The sequence below is a fragment of the Pieris brassicae genome, chromosome 8 (assembly GCF_905147105.1).
Source record: "Pieris brassicae chromosome 8, ilPieBrab1.1, whole genome shotgun sequence".
NCBI lineage: Eukaryota > Metazoa > Arthropoda > Insecta > Lepidoptera > Pieridae > Pieris > Pieris brassicae.
The window spans coordinates 14,487,567-14,514,704 of record NC_059672.1 but is presented as its reverse complement, the minus strand read 5'-3'; the positions used below and the strand labels follow the sequence as shown (position 1 = coordinate 14,514,704).

The 27,138-nt window shown below is 32.5% G+C and overlaps 1 protein-coding gene across 2 annotated transcripts; it reads right to left on the bottom strand.

Moving 5' to 3' along the window:
• Positions 1-19,004: 19,004 nt before the first annotated feature.
• Positions 19,005-27,106, bottom strand: LOC123713145 (alpha-tocopherol transfer protein-like). Of its 2 annotated transcripts, none has more exons than XM_045666678.1 (7): positions 26,752-27,106; positions 26,201-26,398; positions 23,495-23,651; positions 23,139-23,256; positions 22,515-22,646; positions 21,950-22,163; positions 19,005-20,473 (listed from the first exon to the last, which is right to left on the bottom strand). In XM_045666678.1, exons 2-7 carry the CDS (start codon positions 26,358-26,360, stop codon positions 20,319-20,321), a joined length of 936 nt encoding a protein of 311 aa, XP_045522634.1. In that variant the 5' UTR covers positions 26,361-26,398; positions 26,752-27,106; the 3' UTR covers positions 19,005-20,318. The 2 variants fall into 2 exon arrangements, with proteins under 2 accessions (XP_045522634.1, XP_045522635.1); XM_045666679.1 differs by having other exon boundaries at positions 26,756-27,106.
• Between the last annotated feature and the right edge of the window lie 32 nt (positions 27,107-27,138).

Genomic DNA, 27,138 nt, shown 5'->3' with positions numbered 1-27,138 from the left:
TAATATAGGATGAGCATGTATTTTTACACTGTTTTTTTCTGCGTTGTTTTATTATACAGCAAAATAAATAAGCAGATCAGTGTTGGTTTTATAGGTAGGCTCGTGACTCTCTAACTAGCGATCGAATTATGGTTATGGTAAATCATTGTTACTTATGTAAAGGGTTTGGCTTGGTACGATGAAGTAAACCTTCTGAAGAAAACGCCATGCCTGTGTGCAGCCGGTTCAGAAGGCGAACCTATATTCCTATTAAAATAAATAATACAATTATCCAAGACGAAGACTCAGGTGCAACGTATTTATAGGACTCTAATATTTATAATGCATTTCAACTATATGTTAATCAGATTATTATGCCGGATTTCGTATGAAATAGTTTGCATTTTCCTTCATAGTGTTGCCACCCTACCTGGGTGTAATTCTCGTTGTAAATAAAGGTAGAATGGGCTCAAGCGAGATTGAAGAGGGTCTCAGCACTCATTGTAGGAGCTGAGCTACCATTAATTAATTCTGCATACCACTTGGAAAGGTATATAATATTTAATTGGATAGTACAATATTCATGGTATGGTACCCTATCTTTATTATATACATATATAAATTCGCATTATAGCATGTATGAACTTGTAATAAAATCTCTTTCGATATATTATTTGTGTCTGGCTGGCATGTTTTGTGATGTTTATGGACCTAGTGCAGTGTCTGTGAGAGTAGCACAAATTTGGTTTAAGCGTTTTCAATCCGGAAATTTTGATGTCAAAGATGCACGTCACTCTGGTCGCCCTATTACGGATAAAATGGATGCAATTTTTGAAAAAGTGGAGCGAGATCGGCACATCAGTAGTTACGACGTAGCTGAAGAACTGGGAATTGACCACAAATTTTTTTGGCGCATTTGAAAAAAACTGGGTACACAAAAAAGCTCGATATTTGGGTACCTCACGAGCTCACTGAAAGAAACCTAATGAACCGTGTACTTATTTGTGATTCTTTATTACGACGTAGTGAAACCAAAACATTTTTGAAGAAGCTCATAACTGGTGATGAAAAGTGGATCAAGTACAACAAGGTCGGTCAGACTGCACAGACTGTGGCGAAACCCAGGTTATTTTTTTTATATAATAGGGGGCAAACTAGCCTGCAGAACACCCAAAAAGGGCAGTCATCGCAGCCCATAGACACCCATTTTTAGTGGGTGCGTTGCCGGCCTTTGAGGATGGAGTACGCTCGAATTTTGAAGACAGGATTAACTCGCAACCAGGCGATGCTCTGTATGTGGTGGGATTGGAAGGGCATTCTTCATTATGAGCTGTTACCACTAGGCAGGACCATCGATTCTGAACTCTACTGCAAACAACTGACGAGATTAAAGCAAGAAGTTGAGAGAAAGCTTCCAGAATTAATCAACAGAAGGGTTTTGGAATTGATTGATTGATTTCATCATGATAACGCTAGACTTTACACATCTTAAGCCACTCAGCAAAAATTAAGGGAGTTTGGCTGGCAGGTGTTAATGCATCCGTCGTATAGACCTGACCTTGCCCTTTAGATTTTCACCTTTTTCGTTCTCTTCAGAATTCTTTAGACAGTGTCAGGTTAGCATCATGAGAGAACTGCCAAAACCAATTGTCGCGGAATTTGACCAGAAGCCCAAAAAATTTTACATAATGGAATCTACATACTTTAGTTAAATGTAAATGAACTATATTAAAAAAATGAGAATTTTCTTAAAAATGCGCAAGAACTTTTTCCCCAACCTATTATTTCTAGGGATTTAAGTTTGAACGTCAGTCGTATAAACGTATAAAATATTAAACTCTGAACATTATTATAGTTTTTTTCTTTAGTTTTTAATTATATTTCATTCGGCTTATTTTATATTATATTTTATTTTATACTATATAAAGCTAAATCACCACGTTTTACTTATCACGTCTTATTTCGAGGGAAGAGGTGATTTTGACTTAGGTCTAGAACTGACAGCAATTTGATACGGTGGAAGTAAAATCGTTATGTACCTTTGTGACTGTTATGAAGCAAGGCGTCTTTAATTTACTCACAGCACATCGGGGTAACTGGTCTCCCGGTCTCCACGTTTCATATAACGAAACAGTCGACGGCCCGAATAGTACTATAGCATTCTATTTTTGGATTTGGCCAAAACATAAACCGAATTATGAAATCTAGAACCTTCGCACGGCCTGGCGACGCCATGGCCTGACAGTCAGAGATTGAAGGGCGGTGTTTTTACAAAATGTTTAGAAAAACTTGAACAGTTGATAGTGTAAAATTTTTGAAAAGGAAGAATAGATGCTCGCTATGTAAGTCCAACTTTGAAGTTCGTCGCGCGATCGAACTGTAAATTGATTTGTATCCTACTAATCAAATCTGTCAACTTGAAAATTTGAAAACTTGAAAACCAAAGGCCTGCAACCTGGCCAGGCTGAAAACGGTGATAGGAGGAATAGTAATGTGAGGGTTAAACTGAAGTATTTAAATTTTTATTACATTAACGGAATACTGTTCGTAGTGCACCGCGCAACCTCAACATAAGACATTTGTTGGAAGTTGATTAAATATTCGAAAGCATATAAATTTTATAAGTAGCATTGCGAATTTCTCTCCTTCCCTCTGGGGATGTAACCTTTTCCCCAAATTCATAGATAATGTGGCCCCTAACCCCCCACATAAACATCTCGACATAGACATCTAGTAGATAAATACCATTTCTTATCACAGTAAATGCAATTCGTGAGTTTGAAGTTTGTAAGTATGAAACAAAGTTTAATTAAGAGTAATCTGTATAAAACCCTTAACTAAACGAACATGTGTAGGAACATGTGAATTAATGATATTTTTTCAATGAATTTTGACAAATTGATTGATTTTTATACGTCAATCTCGTGACACACAAAGGGCACAAATAAGTCGAATCGACGCTGATGTAGCAGGCTTGTAAACAATGTGACCTTGCCTGTCCAATTATAATCTTGGACCTTAAAGTCGTCGGAAACCGTTTTTGATCGATGTATGTGTGATTGGGTAAATTAAGAATGATAATGTTCAAGTAAAAATGTTGACGTTTGTTTCAATGTTTACAAACATCTCACAAGAGTTTTGGCGGGTTATTTAGCCAATACTTAACAGAATTAAATATAAATGATTGGTTACACAGTCCCAAGACATAATATCTAATATTGTATGAGAAACAACCACATGTATTCTCACGAATACTGCTGACGGAGTGTCTAGTCCCCAATCTCGAATAATAGATATTAAGTTAGTCTTAAGCTAATCACCATTGAAACCGGCAAAATAAAATATTAATTAGAAATAAAATTTATTCTATTTTTAAAACGCTCCAGCGCGCCTTGCGTTTTAACTAGGTAGGTAGACCTAGTAAGTGTTTTATAATAATACTATATTCAGCTAACAAATGGCAGAACGATGACAAACCAAGTTATCTGGAATAATTCATTTAGATTAAATTGTTAACGCAGTTATAGTAACAACAATAAAGGCGCCTTATAAGAAATCGTACTAACTCTTTATGCACTAAATAAGCACAAAACGCTCATGAATAGTTCAATCTAACTTGAGTTTTAAAATCTTCCCTAGTGTCGTTTCGTATTTTATGGACTTTGAATGTGCTGACTCAGCGTTTTCTATTTATTGCTGTATTTTATAGACATTGACACTTTTATGTCTGTTTTTAAATAATCAAACTTATCATATTTTATATCCCGAACGTAATGTAGCTTAACTTTATGTCTCATAAAAGGGAACCATGTTAACACGAGATGAAAATAAATTAAAAAAGATTTTATGGAAATGTTCAAGGCGGATTCTGTATGCATACTGCATACTTCAGGATAAATATGTGTGCAGCAGTAGTGTGTGCTTGCTATATCAAGAGGTTAAAAATAGCCTGCTAAAAAAACGTTTGTACAGTATTAGTTTCTTGGGACCTCAGAAACAGCTTTCGATTTCAAAAAAGGAACACTGTTTACTTAGGATTGTTAGTTATTTTCAAGTATTTGTCGTCCTTTTTCAACCATTCCCTGAAAAAATTTCTTGTCTGTATTATAATTTTGACTTGGCGGACGACATACGGGTGTTTAAATTAATTAGATCTCATAAACTCTATATCCTGTAATGTGTCAAATGTATTAGTAATACAAATATTGATGGCTGACTGTTATACTCTTTTATTCACATATTATATTATGTTATGGAATACCACCGCATTCACTTTTCATTAGTTATCACAAAAGCTGTAAGTCTGAAACACCCTTTATAATTTTATTTTGGAGAAAAGTCTTAACGAGACTCTCGTTAAGTTTGTAAAGCATTATTAATATTTTGTGATTATTCTTCAAATTTAAAACACGTTCGCGTTGAATAAATAACATATTTCAAATAATAATTATATTCGAAAAGTTAATTTCTTGTAAAAATATTGAAAGATTATGATGTTATAAATATAAATGTTACGTAAGAATTATCTCAAAAATACTTTTCCTAGAATTGTATAATGAGATGTAAATATTTGTAAAAAATAAATAATATTTACATTCTGCCCACACCACCGCAAGATCAACCAGTTTTTAAAATAAGACTTTCACTTAGAATATTTATTTAAAAAAGTAATTTTGACGTTTTAAGCAATCTGACGTTCAGAAAGAAATAAGGTAAATCGCCCCAGGGAGCTGTCTGGATTGTAATAAACAACCAACTACAGTGTAATTTTACTATTTACATAAATCCGGAAATGTGATGATTGAGTTTATCTACGAACTTTTAGGATTGATACCATACTAATGGCGCTACAACCTTTTTAGGTCTGGTCTGGGTCTAACCTCAGAGTTCTGTATCTGTTCCCTGAAAATAATATTTAATTACTATTATATTACTACTTTTTGGTCTAAATTATGCATGGTTTTGTCACGATGTTTTCCTTCACCGTACTAGCAAGTGTTAAATGAGCACAATGATAGTAAGTCCATTTGTGCACAGCCAGGGATCCAATCTACGCCCTTGGAATAAGAGTCGCACGTTGAAACCACAACACATTAAATTTATTTATATCTTAGGATATTCTGATAAATTCATGAGGTCTAAAACTTCTAAAATAATAGTCTTTAGAAAGTAAGGTAAGTTTATAATAAATATCAATGGACACAGAAGTGTAATAACTACGTGTAAATGTTTGTCATTTTCCTATAATGTACCAAAAATAAGGTAAGTTTATGTTATCTCCTGACAGAAAAGCATATGAGCGGTGGTTACGAGTATAAATTATAATTGAATTTCACTGATTCAATGAGTTTTCACTTAATTGATATCACCATAATTTAAGACCGAATGAAAGCGATTAAAATAATTAATAAACGCAAGAGGTAATATTATCAGTGAGTTAATTATAATTAATACCCTTTTTCATTATCGTAAATATTAAGCTGCGCAAATATTGGTCTCAGGTGAAAACACTATGAAAATTGTGCTAAAAGTTGATGTAGTTTTGTAAATATTATAGTCTCTATATGCTTTTTTATGAGTAATTTTGTAAACATGGAACAGGGTTAGGCTCGAATACCGTTTCTGCACAGATATTTTTTTGTCAAAACCAATACATTTGCTGTTATTTTAAAGATCGAGACGACGAGATCGAGAAAGACGTCGTGCGGATATATTCTACGTGCGTTATGGAATACGGTGGTTTAATATAGGCATTAGAATATTGTAATTTCTATACTACGCAATATGAAAGCAGACTACATCTATAATAAATTAAATAGGCTGCTTAACATCTACCCGCTTACCGTCTACAATCTAAAAATACGACTAAAGGACTGGCTCGTGAATGTTCATGGTCAGGGTATGTACCCTACGCAGAGTTGGAGCTTCTTCTGAGGCCTAGTATGTAGTACAGACTTTATTCATTCACTCACTGACTCACTCACTCACTCGCACACTCACATATGCACTCCAGTGTTTTGATAACAGTTAAAAATCAATAACAAAAAAAGAAAAAAAAGTTAATAGAAGATGTAACTAAATTATATATAAATTAAATATTTTAAGGAATGTATAACTAAGTTTGTTATGAAAGAGCTGGAAACCCTGACATAGGTATATTTTTTACTTACAAGGGTTCCCAAATCTTACACATTGTAATGAAATTGAACTTGAAATGAATAAACATATGTTATTATTTATTATTATTATACTATGAATGGTAATTCTAAATTTAAAAATAATATTCGTGAGTTTATGGCATCAAAGAAAATATTACACAACCCACAGATTCTAACCACAATAATGTCAATATTAAGGCAGTTACTATTTAACAGAGTATCGGAGTCTTTCGCAATAAAAAATCAGCCTCCATTTTCAGGGATCTAAGCGTTTAGTAAAGAAATTGTCTCGTTAAAATTCATGAGCGGCAATTGTTGAATTTTACTTGCTCTGGCATTAGATTTTTCAGGTAGCGTTTACCTCAGTTCATCCTTTACGGAGCATTCCACTGTACTCTTACTTACGAAAGAACGCTTGGTATTTCTACTAGCCCGTGTAATTTGCGTCTGAAGTTGACAGGTATCTTCTTAAATAACACTTAGTGTTACGTCTCCCGCTCTCTTTTACTACTGAATAAAAAAAGATATTAAAGCTAAACCAGCAATTATAAACAACTCAGAGACGTTAAACTTTACGTGTTAATGAGATTATTTAAGATAACGGAAAATTATCACCCGCTGAGAGATGAAAGCTGTTAAATTTTAATAACCTTTTCTTGTAGCTTTGTTTGTAATATAGTACTCAAACTCAAAATAACTTTATTCATAATATTCGTTTAAAAGATGTTAAATTGATTCTAAATTTACATTATATACTACCAGGTCGCAAGTTCAATTTGTTTGCTGCTTAGAAAATGATTTAGTTGTAATAACTATTCATTAACAGACAATCGACAAATCTGTTTCATTTAAGCAAATTGCACGTCAAGATTATTATACAGGGGATTGTCACAGATTTATTTACAATATATAACTATAGATTATGTATATAGATACCATATTCAGTTTCATTTTTAACTGCACTTATTAATAATTAAAAAGACCTACTAAAAATGCTATCTAAAAATTTGCTTTATTGAATATTTGTTTAGTAGTCGTTAGTGGTATTTAGCCTTTACTGTTTTGCCTAGAATCGAACCCCGATGGGATATGACTATCTCTAACGTATAAGCATTTAATCTAACACAGTTTCTTGAGATCCTCTTCAACTACTAGAATAAATTAATAGTATCTACCTTGGGGTCAATGTCTAGTTCACTTGTCTTCCCCACACAAATTGATAATTGGAGCCCCCTCCAAGGCCTTGGAGTAAGTTCTTCTTGCCACTAGGCAAGAAACTCTCCGCCACTCTTTTCGATCGCTTAGTTTTGAATCATACAAATTGTATGAACTGGACCAAATCAATCCCAAGGACTAGGATCATATAAATTCGTCAAATTTTTAATTTAATGAAATTATTTGGTGCTAATTATCTAATTTTGCTTGTCTTTTAGCTTGTTGTAAAAACGAATACTATTTCCATATAAGAAGTGGAGTCTTGTTGGTCGTACTATCTAGTTCCCGTAAATTTATAAGAGTAGAAATATTTAAATTAAACTGGCTAAAAAAATACAATTACCACTACTACACTAACTCCGCGACTATCTATTCTATGTACAATATATCTACTTTGTGCTATTAATTTTCTGTTAATAATAAATAACAAGGTCACGGCTCCCATGATATTGCGCATTGTTTTATTAAAATCAACAGCTGTAATCAGTGCTTCTATATAAATTTCAACTTCTACTCAAATAGAGCCATTAAAACATTTTTACATCGCGAAGTTAAATTGTTGTTATAACTCTTCATAACAGACTGAGCTGTTGATGAGTTTTGCGAAAGGTTAATTTGTTATTTCTTTATTTGCTAAGTTTTAAGTAAGATTTATGCAAATATATCCGAAGGTATTTTTTTTTATTTGCACAGGGTAATATTTTTGTTATCTTAACACAGATGCGAGCGTCACATCAAAGTTAAGACTAGCGTATTGCTTCTGAGATGACTACAGAATAAAAATAACTAAATATAAATAACGACAAAAATGCAAGGTAATCTGTCACAAAAGATATTCATTATATTATGAATCGAGATGGAACATGCAAGATAAGATTTCTTATCGTTAATCGGAAGTTATAAGGAAAATATACTAGTGATCCTTAAGAATATACAGAGATGTAACTATACAAAGCTCCAGGATTAAGCTGAAGCCTGAATTTCAATTAATATTCCAGAGTTGGTGTAATACCCCCACTGGTGAAATAATCTGTGACAGAGGTTATTTCACCAGTCCAATCAGTCAACCTGGTACCTAGTGGGAGTGCCATGCTGTTGCTTTTGGGCTCAACAAAATAGGCAGGCACGACCGAGGCAGTACCACTATCTCACTGAAGACCGGCATGAAGTGATACAATAGGTTCATCTTTTGTAATAGCGTTTTGTGTGGTGAGTGAGACTCCCGAAGCCTATTAACCAACCTCACCTCGCTCCTCCAAAGTATGAAGGTGCAGTTTAAACAAAAATTACTCCAGAGGGGTAACACACGTTTCCGCTGTGGAGAACCCCCTACCCTCTGGGCGACCATCATCGGAACAGTCAGTATTCGCTGATGGATGCACAGGCTGCCCAAAAACAGCGCTCAAAACTGAATAACCTATCTAACTGCGCGTAGATTGCGATGACCACCTCTGAATCTACGCGTGCCTGTATAGGTCACATAGCGGAAATGCCGAAACTGAACGACTCATTTATCTATATGGCTATAGATTCCTTGCTTGACAAGGTCCTATCCGCCGAAATCGTGATACTTGGTGACTTGAACGCCCACCATGCCGACTAACTCGGCTCTGATACCACGGATCACTTGGGTAGGACTTTTCATGACTTTGCCTCGGCATATGACCTGACACAAACGGTTCCTGCAAATACCCGAATACAAGATGAGGATGGTCACAAACCATCTTTGTGGAACCTTCTGTTGACCTCTCATCTAGAGATCTACCAACTCCCCGTCAACCCTCCTCTGGGTTCGGCGGATCATTGTGTAGTCTGGAGTACTATGCCTACTAGTCACCCTCCACGGCCCCGCTTTTCGGGTTGGTATTTGGCACTATAGGTCAGCAGATTGGGACGGAATGCGGTCTACCCTTGTGAGCCTATGAGCTTTTACTCGGAAGCTCCAGATTCCGTCGTTGCTTCTGTCACCGAAGTGGTTTTGCAAGGCATGTAACTCTTTGTTCAATTTTCTGCGGTGCCGTTTGGTGGCAAGTCACAGCCCTGGTTTAAACGTTCTTGCAAGGCGGCCTCGAGTCGAAAGCCATAATTGTTTAAGGCATGGCCGGAAGCGACGATACCTCGTGATGCCAATATCAGCGAACATAAAAAAGGATATAACTCTGCCTCAAGGTCCTTTAAACGGGAAATCGCTAAAGCAAAGTCAGAGCACATTGCCAGATTTGGTGAAAGATTGGCCCACCTCCCTTTGGGGACGCGAGCCTTCTGGTCTCTTTGGCAACCCTCCATTCCACCACTGCACAGGGAGGATGACTCGCTGGCCCAAACCGGTAAGAGAAGGGCGACCTCTTGAGCTGTCTCTTCGCTTCCAACTTGACTTGACTTGACTTTGATGACCGAGGGAGATTACCACCGACCATTTTGTTGTGTGATTCTTCGATGCAGGAAATCATATTCCGTGAAAGCACTATCTTCCTTTGACAATATCGGCGGTATCAATTAGCATCAAGTGAGCCTCCGGCCCCGTTTTCCCCTGTGCTATAAAAAAATCATTTCTGTTCTTCAATTATTACGTACGTCGCTGAGAATAATTGCAAATGCACTAGATATGCCATCATTGCTTTGTATTGTCTCTTAAATTGACTGAACATTTTATCTTATGCTTGTCATTAATTAATTTATTTAAAAACAGATTGCAACCACTGAAACATGCCACAGTATAAACAGGAGGTTTACTTCACTTGCATAGAATATATTTTGGAGAAACCGCTTACTTGGTGTGATTACAGTGTATATTTTAAGCTGACTTATTTTCCGCCTATAACCAATATCTAGAATGTTCTTGTACACATAGTTGATGACGTTTGGGGCCTCACGAACGATGCGAGTGCTCTTTTATATCTGATTTTCACCCTGTAGCGTTTCTTGAAGCACGAGGGCGAGTCGTTACGTCGAATACTCATGAATAAACTATTTTGTCACGCCTGCACCTTTTTAGCAATGTGAGCGACGAAACGAAAGAAAAAGAATTTTGCCTTGCTTTTTTCGAACACTATTTAAAATAATTTTATCATATAAACATTATTAGTAAGTTCTTTGTTATGACTAACCTAATGGGGTATAAGACAAACACTTAACTGCGTCTTTTATTAATTAGTTTGAGGCTAGTTAATTACTAGCCAACTATGTCTGAAAATATTAGTATATATAGTACTGGAGAAACACAGTAATCAATGGGCAATACTGCATAGAGTGACAACGATGAATTTTTTTACTGTCTTTAATTCAGCCTGAATAAGAATTGCATACCCGTTTTAATACATTTTTAACAGACATAATGATAAACTGCTACAGGAGTAGCAATAAATTTGAGCCAACCTTCAGTTCGGTAAAATCCTAGTTCAAGGCTATTTGTCAGTATGAAAAAATTAAGTTTTTGATTCGTATAAAAAATAGTCAGAGATTAAAATAAAAGTAAATAACCATTTGTCATAAAATCCATGACTAAAAGTTTGATTTTCATATGTTAGGCACATGACGAATTATACAAATCGACGATGACTTAGCAATATGTAATGATGTCAATTATGTCTCGTATTGGAAGCCTATTGACCACCTACAACTGAGATGCATTGCTTATTCATGCCATAACGTCGAAACCATAAAGTCGTTTACGATTCCACGTAGCCTTAGCGATAATCAGATTTCGTTCATACAATTTGTATGAAACTTCGTACCATTATATCGCGACTGAACCAAAATTTGACTTCATAGCCTCCAAAGTATGACGGAATTAGCGATTCTAAAAAAGTTTCACAAACATTTGTTTCACTTTTTTAAATCGAAATGTCCAAAAAATAGTTTAGAATATGTATAAAATTCAATAATTTAATATAAACATGTTCATAAATAAACAATAATATAATGTACTATGTCTAATATAGTTAAAACTTTATAAATTACATATTTCGGATATAAGAAAAAAGACGACAATCTCCTTCTACCGACTTCGAAGATATCGAGTTCATAATTTGCATAGAATAACGACTTTCATTCTTTGAAGATTTCAGTGTACACACACACACAATTGCACAAACTATGTTAAATAATATTCAATTAATTAATATCAAATATTATTTAACACCTGCCCGCCGCGTTGATTTCGCGCAATAAAATATAGCATAATAAATTACCAACATAACTTTTTCCTTCCAACTTTCTTAAGGAATCTGTTTTATAGGTCAACACTACAAAAATGGCCGACGTCTGGTTCTTCATTTTACAATAAATAAGAATGCTAATCAGTAGTATTTGTTATAATCAAACTTGTCCTTATTAGGTTCGTGAATTGTCTTATTCAGTTCGAATATTTTTTTCTCTTTTAACAAACATGAGAATTTATAATGTGTAAATAATAAGCCATTTGAAAATATACGAATAAGTCCTTATTTTACAATGACGCTATCAAGATTGAAAAGGATGTCTTCAGGCAATTTTAAATTTGGTATAAAAATATATTCATATATTTCATTGGGGTTCTTCTTCGCTAATATGTCTTTCAATTCACCGAGTTAGCCAAGTCAAGTTTAAGCTGTAATGAAAATATAAATATTCATATGGTGATTTATTAATGTTAATGTATAAATTACATTTGTATAATTAAAAGTATATTTTATATTAGTGGAAGATACTTATGATTTTCGAGTTCTAAGTGTTGGAGTTTGAATGTGTAAGTTATTGCAACACATGTCACATGTGAAGTGACAGTTTCGAATATTGGAATTGTTTATTTAAATATTATAATAGATTATTGTTTTCTGTTATGAAAATGGACTTCTCTTCTAGACATGGACAGTGAAACATCCTAGAGATTTATTAACATAAAATAGTGTTTTGTAACATATATTAACCATGTAGTCAGTGTTTGGAATTATTTTAGGAAAACAATCACACTATTGTACTAATACTTATCCTGTAATACTTATCCCATCATATATAAAAGTTTAACAATTTGTAGAATTATAATTATACAATTGAAATTTTGTAAACACCAAAACATTGATATCAAAATTTAAGGAAACGTTTAAAAATGTAAGTGTCAATTATAAGAGAAAACTGTTGTTTTCTGTTGAAATGTTTAAAATACTTATATCAAAAGAATTGTTTTTTATTTCAACATTATATGTACTAGAAACATATTTACTAACGTAAAATAAATAACTTTTCGATTTTATTTATTATAATAAACTCACCAGCATCTCAACTGAATTGTTTTAAGAAAGCTCATGTTAGGCCCTCTGGTTCCGACTGAGTTTAAAGCGTAGGATATAGTTTTTGATTGAAATATAATATATGTGTATTTGTGTAATTTGAAAATGATAATTTACACGTAACAATCTTTATTTTAGAAACATGTCGTAGGGACTCGTGCGACGCCATCTTGTCTAGAGAATGGTTTTGGCGGGATTTGCAATTGTGAATGTTTATTTCGAAATTTTAAATCCAATACTTAACAGAATAAAACATAACGATTTGTCTTGCTTCTATAGTCATTAGTATAATAACCTTTGCATTTTAAAATCTTTTATGTGGTAGATGGATGGTGAACAGTTTCCTCTAATCTAAAGGTAGGAGTCTCATTACTGACTAACCTGAAAGCCCCTGACTAAGGTCGAGAAGTTATAAACATCCTTAGCGGCTGAAATAACTTCCTTAGCGCGTTTCAGAATATGAGGCCATCGCAGTGACTGTAGCCGTAGAGTGTAGGTGTCGCTACATGCTATATTAATTTTATTCTTGCAATATTTTACCGAATTGTCACACTGGTTTCATTAAAGCGACCTAATAACTATTTTACAAAACTATTTTAAATATTACGAAAACGTAAAAAGGACACGCAAATTTTGTAAACATTTTTACACAAACAATTTTCGACGTCTACAGGCTTTGAATATATTAAACTTTGTAGGGCTGTAGCAAAGTCAATAGAGGTTGCATTACTTTAGTCAATATATATCTCGGTCCATATCGATTTATTTCCTGTATATGTTTTATTTCCTGTATATGTTTTATTAGAAAAAAATGTGTGCGTGTACTAGTGTACACACGTAAAAAGTGAAACTTCTTTATGATCTTATTTTTCGAAAAATGTTCTACTTATACAAATTGCTTAAATAAAGTTAAATGATATAAATTTTAACAAAAACTTTTATTATCATAGACATGAATATAAATAATACAATTATATCATTTTATCTTATTAGTACTAAGATTATTACAGAATTTCATTAATTGTAATAGAATTATTACTATCATTGTTATATATTTTTATTATTAATGGCATCGAATCTCTTTGAATCAACCGTGGACAAGAAAAATATGGCGCGTAACTGGAAAATGTGACGCGTAACCGAAAAATGTGACGGTAACTTTTTTTCCAACGCCGATAAAGAAGTTTCACTTCAATTATTTAAGACAACTTTTTTAACATTATAATAAATTAAATTTATTTTAATTACATTATGAAGTGTGTTGTTATAAACGTATGTACTTTGTTCTGGTAGGGTATTTTACAATCCTTTAATTTAAAAGGATTGTCTAAACCGTGAATAATTTAAGTAATCCTTTAATAATATTGTTTTAACATGTTCAAAGTGAAAGTTGGACTTCAATTAACATATCGTATTTGCTTGAACTGGAATTTGCTTCTGTTTGAAATTGAATTTAGCTAAATAGCAAGTCTGCTCACCGGCCCATCAAGTATTATACATGTATATACGTCTGCTACAATAGTAGTTGTCCCTTTATAAATAAGGTGATCAGGTGTGCCTGTGGTATGTATGAACTTATTAAAAAAATATGTATATAAAATAGATTTTAACATCTCCCACGGGATATGTTAAAATCCCATAAACTTCGTTACTAGCATACAGCTCACCAAATACAAGTTTGGTCTATCCGGAAAATAAGTCGAGACTTACGCACTTACCTTCACCGACTTACTTTAGCCCTTACGACTCGTTGTTTAAAACAAGTTTCAGATATAGATTTGAGAATCAACTTTTAAGCAAAGTTTCTATGCTATATTAAAAAATAACAACTTCAGATTAAGTGGTAGCCCTAACAGACGGAAAGGGCAAACGACATGTAAATATTTTACAAGGCCAGCTTTTTTGTGCTCTGGATTATACATCAGTTACATGAATAATTATTTTGTTTACACCAGAATGTTAATTGAGGTGTATGATAAACGTACCATTTTATCTGACGAAAAATTCTCGTTCTATGTCTCTATATCTCGGTGTACACTTACACTGTTAGTGTTAACGTGACTCCAATTTTTTTTAAATCAATGATTATATATACAATATGCATAGTACAATTTTAGATAAATATTTGTTTAGAGGGAAAAACTAAACTAACTAAACTAAAAAAATATAAACTATTTATTATCGACTTAGAGTCCTTCAAGAAGACCGAACTAATTCTTAGAAGGCCAGTAACGTATTTGCGACCCTTCTGGCAATGTGCGTGTCGAAGAGCGGCGGAGCGGCATCACATAGCAAAAACATGATACAAATGTGTTTCATTTGTATTAAATACAATTATGCGTTAGACTAGCGGCTGTTTTAAGTAAAAATTGCTTTTGTAAGGGTTCCCAAATCTTTCATGATAAACTTACCACCATACTAGTTTGATGGAAATACATTTATTTCTTTAAAATTATTTTAAAAATTAAAAAAAATTACGAGTTACAATTTATACACTTATCTCAGTTTTATTTTGAACGGCGCGTAGGTTGTAACGAGCCCATTTAATTTATTGTAAATTAATCAGAATTATATTAATGATAATTAGTAATATTAATAATAAATAAATAAAAATAGTCTACTCGAGTACTGCATTTAGTCCATGCCAATTATGTTTTACTCTAGTACTCGACTCAGTGAAGGCCTCCTACAAATTCTTCCTTTTTCATTCCATCTTCCCAAGTTTCTGGTGGTTTCGGGTTTCGTCCTCTCTTTCTTCAATCTTCTGCATATTGGTCTGGCAAAGTCAGTGCAAACTGTCTGTCCGACGAAAACTTCCCTATTTCTCTTTGTAAGCAAATTGCGATCAAAGTGAAGAGTTCTAGAGTTCTATGTACTTATAATACATATATTATTATTATTAAGATGCACTCGCGATCGCTCTGGCATTGAGAGTGACCATGGGCGGCGGTATCTTTTAACATCAAGTTAGCTTTTTGCCCCTGTTCTATAAAAAAAATATACAACATTTAATAATCGATTTTTTTCAATACGCGAACAATGGAAGTGTTTCGATCCACAACACTTCATACAATTAGCGACTGTTTCCATAGCAACGCACTCCCAAACAAAGTGCGAGAAATAAATTTATATAACTATAGGTTGTTTTAATGCCTGTGACAATGTTCCATATATTTGATTTAGTTTAAATTATTTTGTGTTTATGGTCTCAGAAGTAAAACGTCTTGGCAGTCCTTCTCAGATGAGGACGCGCTTTTGAATGGCTTGTAAACGTAGGCGGAAGGGACGTCGCAAAAGATCATATTGATATATAAATAAACAATAAACTTACTTCCTGTCAGTACAATATTGTCTAGTCTAGCTTAAATTTATATCCACTAATTTTGCGACTTATTCAAATGAGTTGGGAAATTATGAGGTGTATATTACGGATCTGTGGCGGCTTCTGTTAATTGACTTTTGCGAATTGCGTTTCCAGAATATTAAAAGGTTTCCGTTATCCCGACTCGTGATTGGAGTTTTAATTCCATAACAGCTTGTAATCTAACAAGAAAATTTTGTAAACCTACCGGTTAACAAGATTGTTTTTTGTTTTGTATTCCCTAAATAATTAGCGTGATTTAAAGGCTAATTATACAAAGATCGAATATGTGAATAATGTTAGTTTATATAATACTGTTCGTAATACATAATTTTAGATTAATAAGTTTTGATGAGGGTGATCTACAATATTTTAACTTTGTGTCACTCGGATTATATATTAGAGGCATTTTTAATTGTTACGTCCTCAATTTAATAATTTTGTAGTGAGTGTTATGTGAACTACTTTAAGGCAAGGTATCACTAGGTTATCCGTCTTACCTCCCTTGTTGTTTCTAATATAATTTCTCTATAGCTTACGACTGACAATTGTGTGCCTTTCTTCTTAGTATATATCGGAACGATGTATGTACTCATGACTTATTGTTTTAGTTGTTGTGTATCGACGGCCACCCAACCGTCCTTTAGTGGTACTTATTGTTTTTCTTTAAAGTTAATAAGTGGGAGTTACTTCTGTGACATATGTCTTGAATAGGTTTATGGGTTTAAAAAACGTCAGGTTTTTTTTTACCAGCGTACCGTATGAGCATGTTAAAGCACGCGTTTAGTAAAAATTAATTATGGTCGGGGTTCGAACGTGCGATCTTAAGGTTGGAATAGCTCCTTTTTGAATACTAGGTCTTATTATCCAACAATCATTGTTTCTAAGACTGTTATAATAGTCAAATTTACTGCATAGCTTTTCGGCAAACTAAATCCTTAAAATCCTATCTCATAACTCTTGGCGACTCCTTTAAGGCTATGGAATTCACTTCCCGGCGCTTAGCTCCTACTCTATCATTATTAAATCTCCATTATCCAAATATTCCCTGTTCACATTTCTATGATTAATTTTTAATTGTACTGGATTTCTGAACACAAAAGTTTTACAATTATTCAACGGCCTGAAACTTTTTTGGTATAAAGTCCACCAGAACTTAAGACTTACTTTAAAATTGATACTCGTTCAAGTCTCCAGATCCAGGAATAAAACAATTAGGTAAGTACTTTTTAAAATAAAATTATATTGCAATAGCACGTGCTACACGCTGGCATTAAACCAATAACGTTCGAACTCGTTTATAAATTCGTAGAGCGCTGCAAATTAAATTTGTTATGGATTTTTTTTAAATAGATAACAAATTTACTCTATTGTTTTCGAAACACAACATTGTCTTTCCAATCGTGTATCTTTTGGACTTTGGCTCGCTTTGAATTTTTTATTTGATATTTTTCTGAAGGGTGAAAGCTAAGCTACATGCTTTGTTCCTACTAAAACTTTTACACGCGTTACATAACATCTAGTCGGGATTTTTTTTAATAAAATTGCACACAAACGAAGCACATACAATGACAAGTGGAATTTTTTTAAATCTATTATTTTTTTTAAAGAATCGTATTATTTACCACCACCAGGCATAACCTTAAGAACCTTAGAAAATTATAGTATCAAAATTCACAAACGAAATAGTAAGCACTAAAAATATTTTTATTAAAAAGGTTTAATCGGGATTAAAACTTGTTGTATAAGAAACATTTCTAGATGATTAAATGATAACGCTTTTTTACTGTAAGTCTCATCTTTTTAATCGAATCAGATCCCCGATAATTTTTATCGATCTTTATTTGTTTCTAATTAGTATTTAGTCCTGGAACACATTTTATAACTCTCTGTATTCATAACGTATCTTAAATTACTGATATTTCTGCAGATTTCCTGAACTTAAAAAATCTTATTTACTTAAAAAATCTTACTAACTTAAAAAATCTTATCTTAAATCTTTAATCTTTGAAAAAGTTTTTGTCACAAAATCTTTAAGAAATCACGTTCTCTATCTGTTTGGTCACAAAGCTCTACTATACTACTATAGTGAAACTTCTTTATCGGCGTTGGAAAAAAAATCCGCCACATTTTTCGGTTACGGGTCACATTTTTCCGTTACGCGCCGCGTTATCTTTTTCGTAGGGACTTCGAAGTAATTAATAACAAAAATATATAATAACGATATCAATGATAGTAATAATTCGATTACAATAAGTGAAATTCTGTAATAATCTTTGTAGTAAGATATATGTGTAGATAAGGTAAAATGAAATAATTGTATTATTTGTATTCATGTATATAATAATAAAAGTCTTTTGTTTAAAAACTTTATGTAATTCAACTTTATTCAAAAAAAATCTGTAAAGTTGAATATAGTAGATTATTTTTAGAAAAATAAGGTCTTAAAGGAGTGTCACTTCTTACGCGTGTACACTAGTACACGCACACATTTTTTTAAAACGTTTTGACACGTCAAAGGTAAGGTTATAAGTGCCGTGGAGGTGAAACAGAACTAAGGTTAATCTCTGTAAACGTGTTTTGTAACGTACGTAATAATAGACGCGATATTATTGTAAATGGTGCTATTTTATTGTCATTACCCGTAATTTAAATTATGTGTTATTTTTGTTTATTAATATAATTAATAAGGTCAGATTTCAAATTAATATTAAGTTTATATCATATATATTCTTGAAGGTATTAATTTTATCCCATAGTTCGTAATAACAATGTTACCGAATAAGTATCGTGCGCAACTCATACTATTTTTGTTTTGGGTAATAAAATAAAGTTTGTCTGTGATCAATGGTTTCCGAACAATGGCTGACCGATACAAGAGTCGGTAATAATTCACAAGAGCCACGCCTAAACGTTCGACTGTTTATAAGCCGGTATTTATCTTATATGAAGAGGTTTTTGTTTTAAGAAAGCGAAGTCTCTGAATAATAAATGCGAAATTAAATATATGTACATTTACTACTATTCAAAGATTAATATCTTTACGTATATTTTTAGTTTTACAAAGTATATAAAGAGTAATATTGTTTAAGGATTTATGAAAATCGTTGTAATTTATAAATATTGGGATCAAAACAAGTTCCGTTGCTTCCTGGCCTTTGATGAGGAAATTTCATATAGAGTATACAACATAATTTATAAAAAACATAAGCAGTAATAACAATTAAAAATATTGCGTTATGAAATATCAGAGTGCAAACGTAGCGTATACAGTAATTTACAGATTTTCGCTTGAAGTTATTATACTAAAATATCTTGATAACTAACTGTTCATGTCCCAAAGGGCATTACAATTATTTTATTCATTCATGCAAATAATTTTATCTTAGAGATGAAATTTAAGAGTTTTTCCAAGTGACGTGGAGATGCTGTGTTGACAGAAAGGGAACATGACCTGAATCTTTTATTAAAAAAGTTTTACAATGTTATTTTAAATATGTATACAAAAAATACAAGTGTTATAAGACGTAGCCCAATCGTAACATATACCTATATTGTCTAAACTTATATACAATGAGTACAAAAGTTAGTACAAGTTACTTAGTGACCAAGCTCTTTCGTAACTTATATGGCTATAAACAAATAAATACGTGTACTGAATAAATGGTAGAGACTATGTGGGCGCTTTTGTGTGTGTGTTCCCACAACCACACACAACCATCTAATCGATACGAAATGATTTTTTTCATGTTCCTTTACATTTAGATTCATTCTTCCATAGATTATTTATAATTATTCAAGCAATTAAATCTTGCAGGAAACTATAAGCAGTTATAAAATCAATTACCTGGCGCATACAATAGATTTCCTTAACAAATTAAGAATAATAAATCATTACACTTGACATGATAATGAAACAAAAACTGTTAATTATAAATATTTATATTTTTTTTAATTCTTAAAAAAAATAGTTAAAGTATGATTATGAGTCGTGGGTCAGCATAATATCTTCTAAATAATACTAAGAATTACAAAATCAAAATTTTTTCTCAATAATGTTTAAGAATCTCCGTGATAAAGATTTTATTGAAAAGCTCTCCCTCTAAATATTCCACGAAAAACCTTTTTCGCTTTTCAATATAATAATTATGACTCCTTCGGCTTTTTTGAATTCGATTTAAAATAATAAGACACGGACATCTACTATATGTTGTATATGTATGTTGTACTCAGTACCAAAAATCAAACAAAAAAAGCATTTTTTTACATACAGTTAATTTCTTTTGAATTCCAATTTCAAAAGAAACTATCGCTCCTAATTTAATATAAAGTCCGTAACTAATCTACACACAATGATTTGAATGAGCCAGGCATTCCTAAATATTCCTCGTTGAAGGTCTGATTAAGCCTTTTAGATTCGTCAGTTCCTGCGGTTTCCATGAATTTCAAACGAGCTACATGCTCCTCCTTGCGCATCTCTTCTAAGGCTGCCTCTGAAATTGTGAAATATTATAAAGGTTTTTCTGTTAACATACGAGTATTCATAGGCAAGTCTGTCTTGTGTTGTCATTGAGTTTGCGTAAGTGTGTGCTTTGTGACGTCTGCACATTAGGAGGCATTTTAATATTAAACGGTTTTTGATCTAAGCGAGGTTTAGAAGTTATAGCTAAATCCCTATTTACTTGAAAGAGATCTTTACTAATATTATAAATTGTGTTATGGAACAACCCTAACTCGTTCGTAGATCCTACACCTATGAAAACCCTGGTATATAAACCGAACTTCTAACGTCGAGAATTTGATGATATAAACGCAATGTGGAAAAAATATCGTTACGTAATAACAAAGAACCGTTGATACTTTAACAAAGTTCTGTTTTTAAAACTCTGCATTCACTGCCAATTATAATATTTTTGTCATTTGAAGAAGTCACCAAATATTTCTTTCATAATTATGTATTTCATCTTTGGCTATGTTTTTATTTTAATTGTTATTTTTTTGTTATATATGATTTAAGTTAGCTGTTGGTAAGTACGTTAAAATTTATGGAGCTGAATTATACCATCAAGCCTGATTATTTTATACAAATTAACACGATTAAATGAACTTTTTTAAAGAAATTCGTGTTCAGTATTGAAAATAAAATTACTTACAACATATTTCCTTTCAATGAAAAGCGTTTGCGCATTCTTCTTCTAACTTTTTTAATGTCTTAAAGAATGACTTCATTTTATAACAATCTACCTTTCGTATCGGTTTAAAAAATTCGTAGATAGCGAAAAGCTTACGAAATACTTTTAAAATTTGTTTAAAGCGCTAGATATGGTTAGGTGTCAATCGAAGCTCAACTTGCAAGTAGCACGTATTGCCCTCCGGCGCAGAGCTTACAAATCCAACTTACATAGATGACACTCGACAGCGCTCTAGGGAGCTGACTCATCGAAAACAGTATCTCAAACTTGTTCCTCGATATGGGTCTGATTCAAATGTATACTAAGTTGGAAATGCTGTTTAATAAACACGTCTATCTGTAGGTTTTAAATACGGTACATGATTAGCATTTTAGTAAGAAATATAAGTGTCGCTATAGGGAACTGGATCAAGTTGCCAAAATGTTTGTTGGCGTAGTATACAATAAGGCGATCTTGAAGGACATAGATATTTACACTTTCCATTTTTTTAATGGAATGTAATAGGAGGCAAATGGGCAGAAGACTCACCTGCTGTTAAGTGATACTGCCACCCGTGGACACTCACATTGCCAGAAGGCTCGCGAGTGCGTTGCCGGCCTTTCAAGAATTAGTACGCTCTATTCTTAAAGGACCCTAAGTCGAATTGGTTTGGAAATACTTCAGCGGGCAGCTGGTTTCACATAGCAGTGGTGCGCGGCAAAAACTACCTTACGATCAATTGAGGAACGACGGACGTGGAGGTGATACAGATAAATAATATTTTATAATACTACTTACCACAAATATCCTTCATACATTTCGCAGTGCCACCAAGGTCAACGGGTAAAATGTCTTTAGAAATGTAATTTTGCAAAGTTTCCACGGTATCGTGCACAACAATACGTTTTACTACCTTCTCTGATAGGACTGACTTGAGAATGGATAAGACAATATCGCACAGCTTCGAACCACTTACGACATGTACACGTTTTAGTCTACAGCCAAATGCTTCCTGCAACAAGCAGAAAGTGTCGCAAGTTTAGAGTGGCAATGTATTTGCTTAGTGTGTAGATTTAACCTCTTAATCAAAATAAGCCTCTATAGATATTTCATGTATCTTTATTGTAAATATGTAAATAAGCAACAAAAGTTATACGAGTATCACACGTACTTTAATGGTTTCGCTTATAACTTACATATTGTTTTTAAAAATCCTGCGTTCCTGGCGAAACAATAATTGTATCAGGAATCACAGAACGTCGATCGTCTATTGTTTTACTTTAAATGTAAATAAATTATGAAATAAACACAGAAATGTGTCTGTACCATTCGCCCGGAAGCGGGATTATGTATGAAAGCTTACCAGGAATATTGTGACACATTTCTTCATTATGATTGGATTGAATTTGGATACTAAACCAAACGTATACATTCTTGTATCGAAGATCACTTCAAAGCCAGCGCTGTAGTCATATTTAAGCACATATTCCATCAGCTGAAAAATAATTTTGTAAACTGAAAAGACTATACAGAATTTAATAGCAAATTATGAACTGTATGAACTGATTCCAGCACTAAATAATCGAAAACGTGTAGATTTTAGTCCTGTAAAGGATATTTTCGTTTTTACTAAGGCCGACGGGTAAACTTTTTATTGAGTAAATTAGTCTTTAGGGTTGTAGGAATGCTTTTTCATACTGCTTCTAAAATGTTTAAATATAATACTCGTCAAATCGTAACCTAACTTATAATTCTACTTAACTGTTAAAAATAATCTAATGTTCGTTGCAACAATCTTTTATCACCATCAACCATGTTATCAAATTACTTAAACCACGTTCGTTTTATGGAAATTGTAATTTATATATTTGTTCGTATTGTCCTAATATACTGCAATTCGTTAATTTAAAAAGTAATATGCATAATATTTTTATTCCTATATTTGAATACTATGAGGAGAAGCTTATATGGAGACCAGATAACATACCGATATGACAAATCTGTACAGTTCAAGCGTATCTATGTCAGGGGCATCTGGATTATGTGCTGTAGTTGCTATAACTCGATAGTTATCATTTGTCGGCTTTGGTAGTACGCAATAGTAACTGAAATTAATACTTTCTTATTCAGAGGTACCGAAAGTGCATTGGATCATGTGGTAGGCATTTTTGCGTAACAATTTCAGGAGACTACCAAACTATTGGCCAGGCAATACATTTCATCTGTTCATTGCATTCGAACTACTATTACTAAATAATTTAGTTGTTGCTAATTAACTTAGTTTTTGACGAAACCTTAGTCCACCTATAACATTTTTATAGCTTAGAGACAAAAGATACAAACTTCCATTTCACAACACGAGAGAACTCATCATTCACGTCAAAGTTTCTTAAGAACTCCGGCATCAGGGTCCGTAATGTGCACAATTTATCAAACCGTTTTTTAGCAATCTCCACGGATCCTTTGCTTGCTATTAGAAATCGTTCAAGGTAATCTCGATCTGGAATCATATCAATTTGATGCTAGACTAGAATATATAAGTAGTTAGGAATATTTAAGTTCGGTTACTTGTCTATTGTCTACCAGTTAATAAAATACCTAGCAATAAATAAATTTTAAACTAAATAAAAATAGTTTTTATCGTATAAGCCGAAAACCGCTATTTGGGACAGTATGAAATGTTTTTGAGTTTGGAGTCGTTAAGTTTTGTTTTAAAAGAAATGTTTCAAGAAAAAGAAAAGAAGAACGCTACGTCATATAATCTTCCTGCTTTTTTAAAACTTACAATTTAGCTGTTTAGCTAACTAGCATCATATATATGGAACATAGTACCACATAGAAACTGTTAACTTTTCCGGAATAAAAACCAAAAAAAGGTACTAATACAGTTTTAATTTTTGATGTTATTATTTAGATGATAATTATTTTGGCGCGTTAGGGAAAAATGATGGAAGTAAATTTTTCCGTTGCGCACGCACACCGTCATAAAAAACCGACACCCTGAAGTTAGATATAGTCGACATTTTAGTTTTTTCTATTGTTAGTGTCGTATCCTCTACAAACGTAGCATAAAATTTTTGAAAAGATTTTTGTCTTGTTACGCTTGTTAGGAGCATAACTTCTAACGTTTGAAAACCATATTATACAAAAACTAGGTCTTACAATTTCACGTGAGTATATTTATTCAAATTAGCAGTTTTGTGGCAAGAAATCTAAAGCAATAGTATGGTAGCAATTACTTTATCATTTAATATATCAAGAAAAATAAAGTAATTTTGAGAAGGTTGGATGGCCCCAAGTAACCTTGATTAAAATAATAAACACCTATAACTTATTCTGCTTTTATCAAGGAAATAGCTTGACTTTTTACATCCACATTGATGACATATTAAACAGGTTAGAAACCATGTTAGGAATATACGAAAACAAGTTTTGATAGATAATATTCGTTCATATAACATTTTTGGAGTTTGTTTGTATTGAGAAGAACTAGATTTGTTATTTTAGATAAATTCAAATACCCATTAGTAAATTGTGACAACTGTACGTCAATTAATAGCCGTAATAATTCCATAAATTATAATTAGTCTTATTACAAACTGAATTCCTGTACATACCTGTTTATAAAAGTATCGAACTGTAGACCTTCATTACTTAATACAATTTTTGAACCTGATAACGTTTTATAAATCGATGAACGCTGTTAGCACGCTCGAACTCGTGCTGCATGACTCATTGTCACGTTCCACCTGAGCCAAGCGTGAGATCGAGAGCGCGGAACGTGACGTACGATAGAGAGGCACGATCGGCTTAAGCGTTTGGCTTGTAACGCATTTATCTTAAGTTGTTAATAACAAATTGTTACTTAAATTAATAAATTAAAATATTTAAATTTATAAGTGCAAATACCTAGCCCAGCCATAAGTTCTGTTACAAGTAAGTAATATTATTACAATTTATAGCTACATATTTATTAAAGTATAAGCCATAAATAAAACAATATACTATTCGAAACGGCCGCCTTTGGCTTTTTTACAGGCCTTTAATCTATTTGACCAAGAAGTTATGGATTTACGATTTACTACAAATTTGTCTACAAATGACCATAATATAAAGTCTAAAGGCTTGAGGTTTGGGCTAGATGAGGGCTAGGCTTTAGCTCCTATAAAGTCTGGAACATTGGTTTTAAGCCAGATTTCTGTAAACAAAAATGTTCGAGCCTTGTGACCAGGTCCTGCTGGAAAGTCCAAGGTATATTTTTAAAAAGTGTATTGCTTAGAAGTTTTTTAATACATCTATACGATTGTATGTTGATACACTTTGGCTAAAGTTTTCAGTAATTTTTCACAAAAATTTAGTTTTGTGAGCCATAGATAAGACACGTCCCATGAAACCATCACTGACGCAGGATAATGACCACGTCGTACTTTTTTGACCACTTGAGCAAGTTATGCTAATATTTCTATGCTTTTCAAGCTTCAGGTCGTGTTTTATAATACGGGACAGAGTCCTAGCGGCAATTTTTATTTCTCACCATTCAAAACTCAAAATTTCATTATTTTAAAACTAATTCAAAAGTTGAAAAAAAGAAAAGTTTTTATGTAAAAGAACTTATAGCCAGACTAGTTATTATCATTATTTATTATCGAAATAAATATATTTTTTAACTAACTTCTTAATGTACAAAATGATATTAGTTCAAATCAGTTCATAAAAGTATGCAATTTTCATCAATGTTTTCTTATTACATACAACATAAAATTATCGTCGATAGGCTTTACATACAACAAATTTTTTTTTCTATTTGCTATGGCGAAAATTTGTCATTTTTTAAAAATATTTCCTTATCATAGTTAAATAAATACTTTATTTGCAGTGAAAGAGAATATATAGTGAGAAAACTGTCGCGAATAGTAATAAAATCTAAAATCGATAGTGTCTGTAAGGCGCAGAGGGATGATCATCTGGTGGTATATGAAAAAGTTATCAAGAGAAAAGCCAATACCGTGTAATGCCTGTGTTTTTAAATTTAATTGGGTATTTTCATACCAAATTCCTTTACTTCAAAATGATTCTGCTTTCTTATCCAATCTTCAAAGTTGTCAAGATCCTGATTTAATTTTTTTACATCGTAATTGAATGTTTCTCGTACTAGATCAACTTGTCTGTGATTAAATTCTAGTAATGGACTTTTTGGTAATTTCTCCATATCTTAAGAACCAGCTCTGGTTGCGCAGTAACTAACAACTAAGGAGATATATAAATTAAAAAGGGTAATTTAGCAAAGGCAGACGTTAACTCATATTAAATAAATAATAATAAAAAATCATTAACTATTTTAATAGAAATAGCTTAGTGATAATTTGTTGAATGTTATCATTATAATAAAGGAATATTTATTAACAATAAATGTATCTATGTATTTTATTAAGTTTTTCAAAGTATATAAGTAATATATCGCAAACAGGCAGCTTTGATTTAATAAAAACTTAAGAAAAAACATTCGTTTATAAAACATTTTAACATTTACAAAATATTTTTTATAAACAAGAATGTTAAAAAAGTAAAGTAATAAATTAATTATCAAAATAAAAACTTACCTACACGTTAATCCTAATTCCGTAAATCACAGGAAAAAATATTTTACACAATTTCTAGCGCTCGCTAACACTTTACCGTTCTGATTTTAATTAATTAATACTATAGAATCAAATTGTCCAAATCTATTATATTTATACAAAGGAGTTTCCTCAAGCTTAGGCGACGGCGGTCAATCCTTACATACATAACAGGTTTATTTGGTTACGAACTGGTTTATAAAAATTAATTCTTTTGTTTTTAACATATACAAAAATATTCATTGCTGCCGAGGCGATTTTACTCATTATAATTCTATTTACTTTAAAAAGGAATTTGTTGTCCATTTTCATTAAAAAGTGAGTGATAAGGACGAAATTAGCTATTGCGTCGTGGATTGGAATATTGGA

What these genes read in the sequence shown, in the direction of transcription:
- LOC123713145 (XM_045666678.1), bottom strand. Translation starts at nt 26,360, where the DNA reads ATGGAGAAATTACCAAAAAGTCCATTACTAGAATTTAATCACAGACAA. An exon ending in TTTTGAAGTAAAGGAATTTG is followed by an intron (nt 23,652 to 26,200) that starts GTATGAAAATAC and finishes ATATGATTCCAG; the next exon opens with ATCGAGATTACCTTGAACGA. An exon ending in TGTACAGATTTGTCATATCG is followed by an intron (nt 22,647 to 23,138) that starts GTATGTTATCTG and finishes ATTATTTTTCAG; the next exon opens with CTGATGGAATATGTGCTTAA.